Raw genomic sequence first — 13,203 nt, 5'->3', positions numbered from 1 at the left:
GTTTGGACTCAGGCCTATGCATTGAGAGAGATGGATAACTAGCAATATGAAGCCCTAGGGAGACATGTAAATGCTTTTTAGTAGGATTCTGGATTTAAGCTGAAAAATACCAACAAGTTCAGGTCGGGTTTGGTAAGAAGAAGAAAAAGAAGAGACGGCGAAACACCTGCAACTCCCCTTTTGGGTCTTCCCTCACTGTGTCCCCAGTTCAGGTTTCCAGAGTCCTACTCTTCATGATCTAACCTTCTGCTGAAACTCTCACCTAACTTCTTCATAAAAGGGTGGTAACTACTCTAGTGGAACCACATTTAATAGGGATGAAAATCTCAAAGTAAAGGTATGATGCCCCAGCAGGAGGGAGAGGATGTTAAACCACACCCTGGTGGCCACTTGAGACCAGTATTTTCAGGGACAACAGAGGCAGAGGAAGGGGAAGCTAACAGCAGGGATAAATTCCCTTAAGCACATCTCTGTGCTCTTCAAAGATTACTAAAGGTAGGAGGGAGGTCAGGGAGCGGTGCAGCTATCGTCAGGGTCCTCATTTCTGTTTAGGGGAGGTAGGTGCACAGGTGCTTATTCTATTACTAAAAGTAACAAAGAGATAATAAACTGTATAAATGAAATCAGGGAAACAAGTAAAGAACAGAAGCGTCTTTGGTAGCCAGAACCCAGAAGAGCTACACCAACAGGCCCTCTTTTTCTCTCTCGTTTCTGACGCAGCTGTCAGATAATCCCACTGGGGAACTTCCAGCTGGATTTACAATTTCCCTCTTAGTGAGAAAAGTGAGACCTATTTTATTACAAGACCCCACCCCCAGAAACCAAATTCCTGAAAGACTGTAGGTAATGTGAACCCCAAGTGGATTCATTAAAAGGAAAACTTTTTATTGTAAAAGAAAGCACCAGCGCTGAAAACCACACAAATGTGTTGCACTGGGGATGATTAGAAGCAAACACCCTGGCAACCACCACCCAGGTGAAGGCAGAGAACTTGGCCAGCCACCCCAGAAGCCCCCACATGTCTGGCCCGCTTGCAGCCCCTCCTTCCCTCCAAAAGTAGCAGACTCCTGACTTTATAGTCTTCACTTCCTTGTGTTTATTTATGGTGTTATTGCCCAAGTGTGTATCCTTAGACACTGTAGTTTAGTCTTCCTATTTTTTATACATCTTTTAAGCGATGAGCTGCCCCTCCATCTAGTTCTCTTCCTTACTATCTATCTGTTGAAGATTCAGGACATCTAACCTGCAGTTTCCCACTGTCTGGATTTTGCTTTGGGCACATGCAATATATCCAAATGCACTCATTTTTAATGCAAATAATCACCCAGTTAAAAAACCCTGTATGTAAGCCATGCTCTTAAGGAGGGCACAGCCCCCCATAATCACTTTCTCATGGGTGTGTGGGCAAAGGGAGCATTCACCATGGAGGTAATGAGGCAGGGAAGAAAACATGATCTGGGGGAGTTCTCTGTGGAACTAATGATTTATGAAAAAAAAATATATTTTTGCAATTGGAAGTGACCAGGGAATGCTTCCCTTTCATGTCTTCCAATATAGTTCGCTTTAGTATGAAACACATTTGGAATGGAACTTGGCATCATGTTATGCTCTAGGGTCTAGGATCATATACATTAGGTTTTATCAAAGATGATTGCATAATCGGAGCCGGGATGTAGCAAAAACCCAAGGAATCTAAACCACTAACCAGACTCACCAAATGTAATAAATATAAATTATAGATAAAAGGAAGATTGGATCTGGCCATTTACTTATGGTTTGGAGCAAGAAATGTAAGCTTAAAAAATTTTTCCTTTCTCTAATCTCAGCAGGCATTCCTGTGAACATAATTATTAGCATTTTCAAAAGTCCTAATCAAATATTGACTTAATAAAAAGCCCATCCACTTAACAGTGACCTCCAGACACCCCCAACAAGTTCTAGGATCCTAAATTATATGCTCTGGAGCTATGGCACCCACACAAAGGACAAAAGAAATGAGTACTGTCATATTAGGATATGGTAGGTTTTTTAACACTTAAAATTAAATGTGTGTGGAGATTGTTTTGATCTGTAGAGTGGGAAAAAAGCTCCAAAACAGATGGACATGATAAAAAGACCTGGAAGTCAAGGCACTCTTCAAATCCAACAGCTACCGACACTACCTTTAAAACTATCACAGAATTAGCTGTACAGCCACAAAAAGGCCGTAAGAGACATCAGAGGGGAATAAAAGAAATTAGGGAGAGGGCCTAAATGATCACATTCTGGTTGTCTATTCTTATTTTCTTTCTTGGTTCTCCTGGGGATTGTATTTGTGAAAGAAATCAGATTTGTAAGGCCTCCTCTTTGCTCACATTGGAGAGAAGGTTGGGGACAAAGAGGGACAGGGAGGGAAAAGATAATAAGGAGGACTTAATGCATATTTGACAGGCAGACCAATTTCTTTCCCGGGCTCAGGAGTTTTAAAAACCTGCTTGCAAGATTGGGTTCCCGCACATACAGCGTAGATGGTAAGAGATTCCCAACCCTGATTTTACAGCACTTTAGGGTATATCCAATTATTACAACGTGTGCATTTAAAGTTCTCAATGCCAAATTAATTTGAATTCCTTTTCACTGGAAAGGCAAATATAATTCAAAAGCTTTTTTCTTAGTTATCATCCTAGTCTACCTTTCTGAAAGACTCGATACTCCATCTTGGAATTCCCCCCTGCCTGTGCTCTGTGACACTGTTATTCTGTTTGCAGTCTAACCACATGTCTTCCTGGCTGGCTCATGCTCCTTTTTCCAGGCCCCCCATCTCTGGATCACAAGGAATTCTGCAGGGTTCCTCTTAAGCCCTTTTCTCGTTCCTGCCTTCCCCATAGCAGCTTCCACCCCCAAATCCTCACGGACGGATTCCTTTCTTCTTGAGATTTCCAACCCCAGTCTCTAAGAGTTATAACGGAATGAAATTCTGGGAGGGCAGGCTGGGCGGGATCCCAGCAGTGATGTTTGAAGGGAAACCAGATCTCAGAAAGGGGGATAAATCTATCAAGGCTTCTATGCTTCTATTAGCTCACTTCTCATGCTGGCTGGGCTTGGTCTGAGCATGTTACATGCATGATGGTGTTTAATCTTCATACCACCTCTCTGAAAAAGTGTGATTATACCCATTTTCCACACGTGAGAAGAGGGGCAGGAGCTAGACAAGGCCAGCCTGGTAGCTGTGGACCTAGTTCCAAGCCCAGTTCTGAACCATCAAGCTCTTCTGCCTGAAGCAAAAGATTCTCTCCTCGTATTTTTGGACATTGAAAGGACCCAAGAGCTCTGGGGTTTGCTCCTCTGGTAGACCTGTGAGAGGACAGATCAGTGGTTATAGGTTCCACCTCTGCTGTCCCCTGCCATACAACCCTGGGAGAGGGCCTTGCCTGCCCGTGCCAGGCCTCCCCTCTGACCACCCACGGAAGGGTTGTGTGTATGTGAGGTCTTTATTTTGTATCTCCCTCCACTTCCCAGGCTGGAATATGGTGATTCTTCCCAGGATTGTGCCATCTGTAGATGGACCAGGGCCTCAGCTTTCCTTCTTGGCAAACTGGGTACATCAGTTCATAGGAAACCACTTTACTGATGAGACTAAGAGCGTGAACACAGGGCTGTCAAAGAAAGTCCTTGACCCGGGAGATGTGGGGAAGAGACTGGAGACATTCACGATTGTGTCTGAAGATCAGCAACATGCTCCTGAGCCTGTAGGAGGCCCTCAGGGAGGAAGGGGTGGAAGGGCTTCAAGCCTTCTCTTTGAACCATTGTAAAGTTCTTGAATTCTGCCTCCTTTCCCCATAAACCCATGCTCTACACCACCAACGAGTACATGGAAACAAAATATTTGGTGGCCTTTTATTCTAGTCCATTCTTACCTTTTTTCCATACTGAGTACCTAATTTTATCAGCCAGGATTGGAGCACTGGGATGAAGATGAATGTTGAAATAGCCATGGGGTTTCATTTATTCATCATGTCTTTCTTACTCAACAGGAGCCAGCCCTGAGATGGTAAGTGTGGGGCTCGGGTCCTGCGTGGGCCACTCACTCCCACGGCCCACACACAGACAGACTGGCTCCATCCGGACCTAGCAGGGAGGAGAGCCCTGAGCCTCCATCTATCAAAAGGACTAGAAGAAGCTCAGAGAGTGCATGTGTGTGCACGTGCATTAGAGTGACTGACGCCGGGGGATGGTGGTGAAGGGAAGAGGGGTGCGACCAAAGGGCAGAAAAGAGCTCACAGAAATGTGCAGTGGCCCTCAGAGGGGTCTCGTCCCGCAGGTCCCTGAGTACCGTACAGCCCTATTCCTACCGAAACACAGGGAGCTGAAGACGAAGCAACCCTTGAAACTGAAACCACGTATCCATGGCAATTTATTAAGTAACTGAGGTTTCTAGGCTTTCTTGAAAGAAATGTTTAGTGTATTTTCTAATCGTCTGATGTTCACTTCTTCACTTGTCAGCACCTGCTGGCAGCAGCTGGACTAATCTCACCAATTTTGCTGCATGTGCAAATCAATTTGATCACCCCCAAGATAAAAATCAGTAAAGTGATTAAGTTACAATTAAGGCATGTCATTGAAAGCACAGGCAACACGAAAAGGCTGAGGAGGGATTGCCCTGAGGTCACCAGCGACTTCCTTCTACCCAAGTTAAATGATTCCCCCTCCCCCTCCCCAATTCTCTCTGCCTGCTCCACTGCATGCGACACCCTGGGTCCTCCTACTTCTTGTAATTCTCTCTTTTGGCTTCCATCATGCTATCCATATGCCAGGTTCTGCTCTTGTCACTTGTTCTGGCTCCCTAACTGTTAATCTGTCCACCCGTTCATGCATCTATCCATCCATCCCTCCCTTCCTCCCCTCCCTCCAATAGATGTTTAATGACCCAAAGTGCCAGGCCCTGGGAAAAATGACAAAGTACATTTATGCCTGATTTTAAAAGATGCTTACATATATATATTATTTCATTAAATTATTGCTACAACCATATGAGGTGGCTATTAGTATCCCCATTTTATAGATGAGGAAATAGGCTCTGGGAGGATCTGTGATTTATTTAAAACAGCACAGCCAGCAGGTGGCAGGGTCTAGACATGAATTCAGGTTTTCATCCCATTAAGAATTCATACCAGTATTCTCCTATATACTGATCAAGTCTAATTTCTCAACTAGTCTCACTGTTCCTAATTAAATGTCAACACAAATATACTGAGACTGTACTAGGCTCTAAGGTATGCAAAGACTGGGTCCCTGCCCTCATAAAGCTTGTGGCCTCATTGGGGAGACAGACATTAAACATATGTTCACACCATAAGTATTTATTTTCAATGTATGAGGAAGAGTTGATGTAGTTATGAAAATTAGAAAAGTTTTCCAGGAGGAGATAATCATTAAGATGCATTCTGAAGGATGAGTTAAGTTAGCTCTGGGAAGACAGTATGAAAGAAGATTATATACAGAGAGGGAAAAGCATGTATATGCAAGGGTCGTGTGGCAGGAAGACCCCATGTGCTGAAAGTCTGCAGGCCAGCTTGACTGGCCTATCCAGAGTGAAAGGAGCCTGGCACAGGATGTGGTCCAGACCACACAAGACTTTGTAGCCATGATGATGATTTTTACTTTTAGCTTAAGAACAATGTGAAGCCACAAGTCAAGAGAATGACATGATTAACTTTGACTCGATTCTGAATTCGGGGTGCAGAATGGATTGCAGAGGAGCAAGAGTGGAGGCAGGGAAAACAGCTGGAAGGCTTTTGCAGTTGTCCAGTGAGAATGGATGGTAGCTTGGACCAAGGTGTTGGTGGTGGACATGGACAGAAGAACCCCCAAAGTGCCCCCTGCTCTGCTCAAGCCCATTTTCTCACTAGACCCTGTCACCAGAGTGTGCTCACGAATTTGCAGTACGTGGAAGCTTGTCCACACTTCAGGGCTCTGCTGGAGTCTTCTCTTCCAGGAAGCCTCCTCCAGACAATGTCACTCCTCAGGGATCTTCCAGAGGTTGTGTATTTCTTCTGCATTGCCCATTCTCACACCTGATGCTTCTCTATGGCTTGGCTGTTCTCTGGTCCACTCCTGGAGATGTCTTCATTTCTCTGTTGTCTTGCTTTCTCCCTTTGGAAAGTAAATGCTTTGTTGGCATTTGCTGAATGGTTATCAACAGGGCTCCTTTGGAAATTACATTTGTAAATGATTACTCATGACAATTGTCTTTTTACCCCCTAAATGAAACACTGGTTGCTTAAATCTGTCTTCATGATCTTGTCCTATCAAAACGTATGTCCCAATTTTTCCATTATTTTCTCTAAACTCTTTTCTGTATTTCTCCTAGTAGAAAGCAGTTTCAGGGGGGAAGGAGTGGAGGTGGGATGGGGGCAGGATTGTAATTAAACAGAGGCCGTCTGACCAGAATTCCTATACCTTTTAATGAGGTATTTGATTAATCCTTTCCACAGGCACCATTATTCATGCCTTGATGGAATCTCATTTTATAGCTCTTAATACATGGACCCAATTTATCCACATCACATTGTATTCTAATACTTGTCATCCAAGTTATTAGCTATCTCCTTCTCAGTGTAAAATCATCAGTGAGTTTGATTAGCTTATTCCCTGGGGATGATAGGGGAGATAAGAGCAGACACAGTACAGTATGACCCCAATGGTTCTGCATCCTCAAAAGAAGACTGCTACATGGAATCCATTTACAGAGCCAGAGTGGCCAAAATAAACATTTGCCCCCATGGGACAGTCTCTCTATGGGACCCAGGAGCCTTAGCCACAAAGGGCCAACTGCTGTTGTTCGTAGTGGGACTGAGTCACCAGCCTGAGTGGGATCCTTTTAGCAGAAAATAGTGGGGTTCCTCCCCCTCCTGCTTCTTAGCCTCCCCTCCCCCCAGTGCCCTTCCTGAGAAGCACAGCCCAGAAACTCCTTTTACTCCAGGATGTCACTGCTGCCTTCAATCTATTCTTTCCCTACTGGGGACGTGGCTGGTCGGATCATCTGGAAGGAAATGCACAGTACTGTTTATTGCTCTCTCTCCAGCAGAGAATTGACTCTAAGCATTTAGCCCCTCCTTCCTCTTCTTAGGAACCACACCTGAGCCTTGGGACTCATAGGTGGCTTCAATGCTTTCTGAGCAAGGACACCCCCTATCCTGAAAGAGAGAAGGGGTCTGCATGACACCCATAGAATGGTAGGCTCAAAGCCCTCAGAGTTTCCAATGCTCCTTCTTCTACTCAACCACCTCTCCTCAGTCTGATCAGGATAGCACACCCCTCCACCCCACTCCAATCCCGGCCTTCATCTTTACACCTCAGGCCCTATCAATTATTCTTGTGCTTCTCTGAGTCTGGCAACAGGAGGATGAAAGAGGCTCATTCTTCCCTTCAAAAGGTGGAGCTTAACACCCCTCCCCTCGTGTGTGGGCTGGTCTTAGAGACTCATTTCTAATGAACAGAACAAAGCAGAAGTGATGGTGCGTCACTTCCGAGACTAGGTCATAAAGGCATTCTGACTTCCTCCCTCTCATGTTGTTGGCTCTGAGGGAAGTTAGCAGCTATATTGCAAGCAGTCCTAAGGTATTGAGAGTGAGGAACTGAGGCCTCCAGCCAACAGCCGTGAGTGGGCTGTCTCAGAAGTGGGTCCTCCACTAAGGTCAAACCTTCAGATGGCAGCTGGACATCAGCCTCATGAGAGAGTGAACCAGAACCACACAGCTAAGCCATTCCCAGACCTCTGACCCATGGAAACTGTACAAGACCACAAATATTTGTTGTCTTAAGCTGCTAAATGTTGGGGTCATCTGTCATGCAGCAGTAGGTTGCTAAAACTCTCCCTACCTCAGGCGAAGGCCTGGGTTCCCTTCTCAGTTCTCTTGTTGAGTTCCATTTTCATCTCCTCTCTCTGTTTGGGGAGTCTGGTATCCCTGTGGTCCCCTGTCCTCTACTGTGTGTCCACACTGTCCTCATAGCCCCAAAGACTCCTTCCTGAGAAATGTGGGTGGAGGAAGAAGGAGTTCCCCAAGGCCTGGGTTTGGAATTCCAGCTCCTTGCCAACCACCCAGAGTGACGTCTGGCATTAGGAGAATGACTTTTTTTTTTTTGCAGAGGGTAGTCTTCCTTAGGCCATAAAACTCCTTCTTGTTTCAGAACTCTAGGGCCTAGTGACTTCAGGCAGGCCTGCAGCCAACATGAAAAGACTCTGCAAACAACGTGTTCCCTGTTGTATCATGTGCTCATCTCCTATACCCTTTTTGTTCATCTGCAGTTTCTGCAAAAGGTCATGTCTCATTTCAACTTTGCAGTTAAGTGCGTTTGACACCAGGTGAGGATTCCAAAACTGGATGGAGGTACAAGCTGGCTTAAACGTTGCAAGGTGTGCAACTATACTCCACCTCTGCCCTCTCAGCTGTGTCCTGCCAGCCCAGATACCATCATGAAGGAGGTGGAAATCTGATTCTCACTTCTCATAACTATACAAGGGGCAAAATGTAGTTTTTGATAAAAAAATAAAATCCAGGTTGCTCTTCTGTCAGGTCAAATCCTATAGGGAAAGATCAGACAGTTATAGATGTCAATCTTTTGGAAGGCTTGGAAAAGGTAAAAAAGCAGTGGACCTAAACAGTGGTGAGGACCCCAAAGCAGCGGTTCTCAAAATATAGTCACTGGGTCAACACCATCAGCATTATCTGGGAACTTGTTAGAAATGCACATTCTTGGGCCCCATCCCAGACCTACTGAATCAACTCGGGGCTGGGGCCCAGCAAATTTGTGTTTTAACAAGTCCTTCAGGGGATGAATGGCTACAGGTTGAATATTACTGACTTAAAGGATTAAACATCTAAATCATTCATTCATTCATTTGACGTTGTTTGAGTACCTACTATAGGCCAGACACGGAACTCTGGGGCAATGAAGAGGAATGGTTAAGAAATGCTTTCCTCAAGGAGTTCACAGCCCTCCCTTCCCCTAATTTATTACAAAGAACGCAGGAATCTGAAGACACTAATTCAAGGAATGGAAATCATTCTTTACTCTTTTCAATGGACAGGAGGCACACCAAACATTTTTTTCCAGGAATGACTATACTCTCAAAATAGTAACCTTTCTAAAGTAAGTAAATGTGTGGGTTTAATATATCACGTACAGCTGGCTCAGCCTTTTAAGTTTAAGAAAGAAAAAGATTATGTGATTCTACCATGAATGAAATGCAGAATTACTTCAAAGATTCAGTGAGGTATGTATGTGTCTGTCTTTTAATGAACAAGCTATTCTGTTGTTCCCTCATCTTCCATAAGTCTAAATAAGTCATAACAGCTAATATGTACTGTGTGCTTCCTATGGCTGGGCTCTGGAACAGCTCATTAGTCCATTCAATCCTTCCCTGATCCTATAAAGCAGATGTAGCAAACACACACAGCCTGCAGATGAAGAACAGAGGCTGGGAGAGGCAGGAACAGGAACCCAGACTCACCTCTTAACCCCAGGCAAATTATCCTCCTGTTTTGTACTCTCAGCCCCACTGGGTCATTTTGCTGCTCATTAAAACTACTGATTAATCAGGAAAACATAAAAGGAAATACTACCCTCCCCTAACAGATTTCTTGCATGGAACCACTGGCCAAAGCTTGAATTGGGGGATTTATTTTTAAATTTTAAAATTCATGCTAGATTTCTCTTTCAATAGTTTAGGTAATGAAGAGCTGGCTATAAACTTCTTACGGTCACTGGCATTAGCGGCCTGTGTAAGAATCTGGTCCGTGCTCAACAGATCCTGCTTTAAGAAGATGCTCCACAGTTTTTCCTTTCTTAGGGCACCTCAGTGATGCTCAATGACTCACTGTAGTACTATCCAGGCAGATGATTTTCCTGTGGTTGGGATGAACTTGAGTTGATCCAGCCAAGCCTGAACCTGTGTGACTGTGGATGCCCAGTTCATCCAGCAGCTACGGGGATGCAGGATGTGGCCTATGGCTACAGAAGAAGTCAAAGCTGTCTGGCCGGATCAGCAACACACTCAGCTCTTTGGGATGGGCACAAGACCTGCCCTTGTGTGTGGCTCATCTGCCACACAGGCCTCCTTTATTCACAGGGGAATCACGGGTCACCCATATTTTGACAACTAGGTCAGGAGGTTTCTTCTCTCTATTGCATCCTTGGGAATAATCTGGTGTCTTTAGTTATATGTAACCAAGACATCTAAAGTCCACGTGGGCTGCGTAGAAAACCCTACAGGTTATCTTTCAAGCCATGTATGAGTATAGAGGATGGAACTCAAGGGGAACTGAAATGCATCCGCCCTTCTCATTGACTTTCTGTAATCAGGCTTTTTAGAATAAAAATTCCAGCCCCTATCTATTTTTAACTCAGGGCTGCTTGTTGGCTTTTGCTGAGACATTGATTTGATTAGCAGCATTCTGTGGAACTACAGACACGAGATGTTGAGCTCTCAAATGTACGATTCATTTCAGGATTCTGAAATGAGAAACACACCTATCAATGGCACACCAGAGGCTGGGAGATTCCGAGAAAACACTTCATGCATATAAATGGGCCATGTGATGAAAAAATTTGTTTAAGGTTGCAATCCCGAAGCCAAGGACCACCCGACTGTGCTCTCTACCCTGAGAAGTGATGGCTCCATGGGAAACCGCTGGGATTAGACAATCCTGCATTTGGACCCCCATATGCCGTTTCATTTATCTACCTGTGACAGGGACAGTGCTGGAAGAGAATCAAAAGATGACAAATTGCTTCTAGTTTTAAAGGGGCTGTTGAGGCTGGGTGTATGCCCAGGGGGACCAGGTTTCGTGCCAGGAGCCAGTAGTTCATCCCGTTCTAAGGCCACATTTTGGCAAACACCAGCCAGCAGATGATGGCTGTCTCCTTTCACCAACAGACTTCAAGACACCTGCTCTGAAAGCCTGAAATCCAGTCTTTCTGAAGACGTGTGTGACAGAGCAGACCTGCCCACACACTACACTGAGGCAGGACAGCGGGTATGTAGCAAGAGTTCCAAATGACAGGGGTTTTCCTTATGTTGAGGCAGACAGATAACAGGGGGATGATTTTGCAGGACTCCAGAATAGAGAGAGATATAGTATCAGTAAATGGTTCTGGGAAAGAGTGACTCACATGAGATAAGCAGACAAAAATTTCTAGGGTGCTGGCCACTAGAATCTGCTTGTGTGGACACAGAACTGACCAAGCTTCCAACTTCCCTGGGGGCAGGAAGGAAGCACACTGGGAGTTTCAAGATAGTACATTTGGGCAAAACATAGCCCTCCACAACCCCCTTTGCTCATCAGCCAGTGGTCCAGCCAAGGCTGCTTATCATTCCAGCTATGACCCTGTTCCTTCTTTCCAGCAGATTTTTACTCTCTGGCAATAACCACTTAATTCATGTCAACCCACTCAGTCTTCTGGAGGTGAGCTTTCCTCAACCATCCAGTTTGTGTTTCTTCTCTTCCATGCGCTAGAATTCACAAGGCCAGACAAGGGCCTTATACATGTATATGAAAATGTACATGTTTATGCAGACTGACGTCAGGCGTTCTTCTATGTGCTACAGTTCTATTTCCTTATCCTCCTGACAACCTCGATGAAACAGGTACTATTATTATCCCCTTCCTGTAGATGGGGAAACCAAGGCACAGAAAGATTGAGGGATTGGCTGAAGGTCACAGCTAGTGAGCAGCAGAGCCAAAACCACACCCAGACTTGGCTCCAGGGTCTGGCTCTTTCCTAACCAGGTGCTGCCTCTCTAGTGCAACACTACTTCAAACACGGTGGCTGGAGCCCACATGGGCACAGGTTCACTCAGGCCTTCCTCCTTCTCTGGTCCAACCCTCTGGAATTCAGTGGGTGCTTGGGCTGCAGTGCACAGCCTGCAATGTGAAAAGACAGAGGCCCATCTCCAATTACCTATTTGTTTCTAAATTCGGGCCAGATGTCCAAACATTCATTTTGTGCTTGTTTGTTTGGAACATTCCACCATGTTGCACGAGACCACGTCATAGATGGTCTCTCTGTTTTCCTGCTTAGCCAAGCACCTGGCTGTCTCCGGCAATATTCTCGCTGTCAGCGACTGATGTTCCCTGCCTAACTTCATTATACATTACAGCTAAAAATGCCTATTTTCCATGGGGCATATTTACAGCACATTATATGCCAAAGCACTTTCAAATTTCTCATTTCTAATAATAACATTGGCACATAACCACCATACCCATTCCATGGATGGGCAAACAGAGGCGAGAGATTATAGCAATGTTGCAAAGGAGTCCTAAATTGCCAGGTCTCTTGAGTCACTTATATACAATTCTCTGTCCAGATTGCTTCCTCTCAACTTCCTGTTTAACAAACTTATCTGTGGCCTGGGAATAAGAGATGCTATCAAGATCAGGTTGTATCTGTGTCTGTACTCCAGCTCTCAGAATATGAACAAGCAACTCTAATCTCTGGGGGCAGGGACATCAATGCTCAGCTTTCTACCCAAACCCATTCTCATTAGTAGGTTTACTTGCATGAAACACATACTTGGAGTTTTTGGTATGCACAACTCTCTCCTCACCCACTGTAACTAATCAGAATGCTGAATGGATTTATTCTCATGCAGAACTCAACCAACTGCCTTTATCATCTGCTGAAATGACCGTAACTTTTTTTTCTGATGGAATCTTCTGGCCAGGAAATGAAAGAGTAGATCAGAACCTATAAGCAGACTGAATCATCTTCCTTCAGAGTCAAAACTGTAAGACTGTTTTTCAAACAGTTATTACAGAAAGCTCAGATCCCAAGTCAAGGAGATATGAGAAAGCTAAAGGATGTGTTTGGTGCACATAAATTTGAAACTAGAAACTGCCAATGTTGGAAGTATCATACAGGTAAATTTGCCTCCTGTAGTGGGCACATTCTTTTTTGCTGTTGCTGTGCATTATTTTTCTCCTGGGGTCTCTGTTCATGGAAAATATACTGGGCGGAGAGAGTTCTAGTCCCAGCTCTGCCTCTGTCAGTTGTGTGGACTTAGGCAAGTCACTGAAGTCTTTTGAGCTTCCAAACCTGTGAAGCCAGCACTTACCAGAGTACCTCACTGAATTGCTAAAAAAATCAAAATGAGCAAGCTATGAGAGAGTGCTTTGTGAATGGCACTGTAGGTGCTGTGGAAATGCAAAGTATTTCTAA

At 44.8% G+C, this 13,203-nt stretch overlaps 1 protein-coding gene across 2 annotated transcripts in view; it reads right to left on the bottom strand.

Moving 5' to 3' along the window:
* Nucleotides 1–13,203, bottom strand: part of ATXN7L1 (ataxin 7 like 1) — a 222,277-nt gene that overhangs the window by 116,854 nt on the left and 92,220 nt on the right. Inside the window, exon 4 of one of the 2 annotated variants that reach the window (XM_063099844.1) lies at nucleotides 5,601–6,132. The exons of the other annotated variant lie outside the window; for it this stretch is intronic. Coding sequence (XP_062955914.1) covers nucleotides 6,065–6,132 — 68 coding nt within the window. The 3' untranslated portion in view covers nucleotides 5,601–6,064. Of the gene's footprint in view, nucleotides 1–5,600; nucleotides 6,133–13,203 lie in introns of those variants that run through there. 2 annotated transcript variants of the gene reach the window in all.

The sequence above is a fragment of the Cynocephalus volans genome, chromosome 6 (assembly GCF_027409185.1).
Source record: "Cynocephalus volans isolate mCynVol1 chromosome 6, mCynVol1.pri, whole genome shotgun sequence".
NCBI lineage: Eukaryota > Metazoa > Chordata > Mammalia > Dermoptera > Cynocephalidae > Cynocephalus > Cynocephalus volans.
The sequence above is the reverse complement of the archived record's forward strand: the minus strand, read 5'-3'. Positions and strand labels throughout refer to the sequence as shown.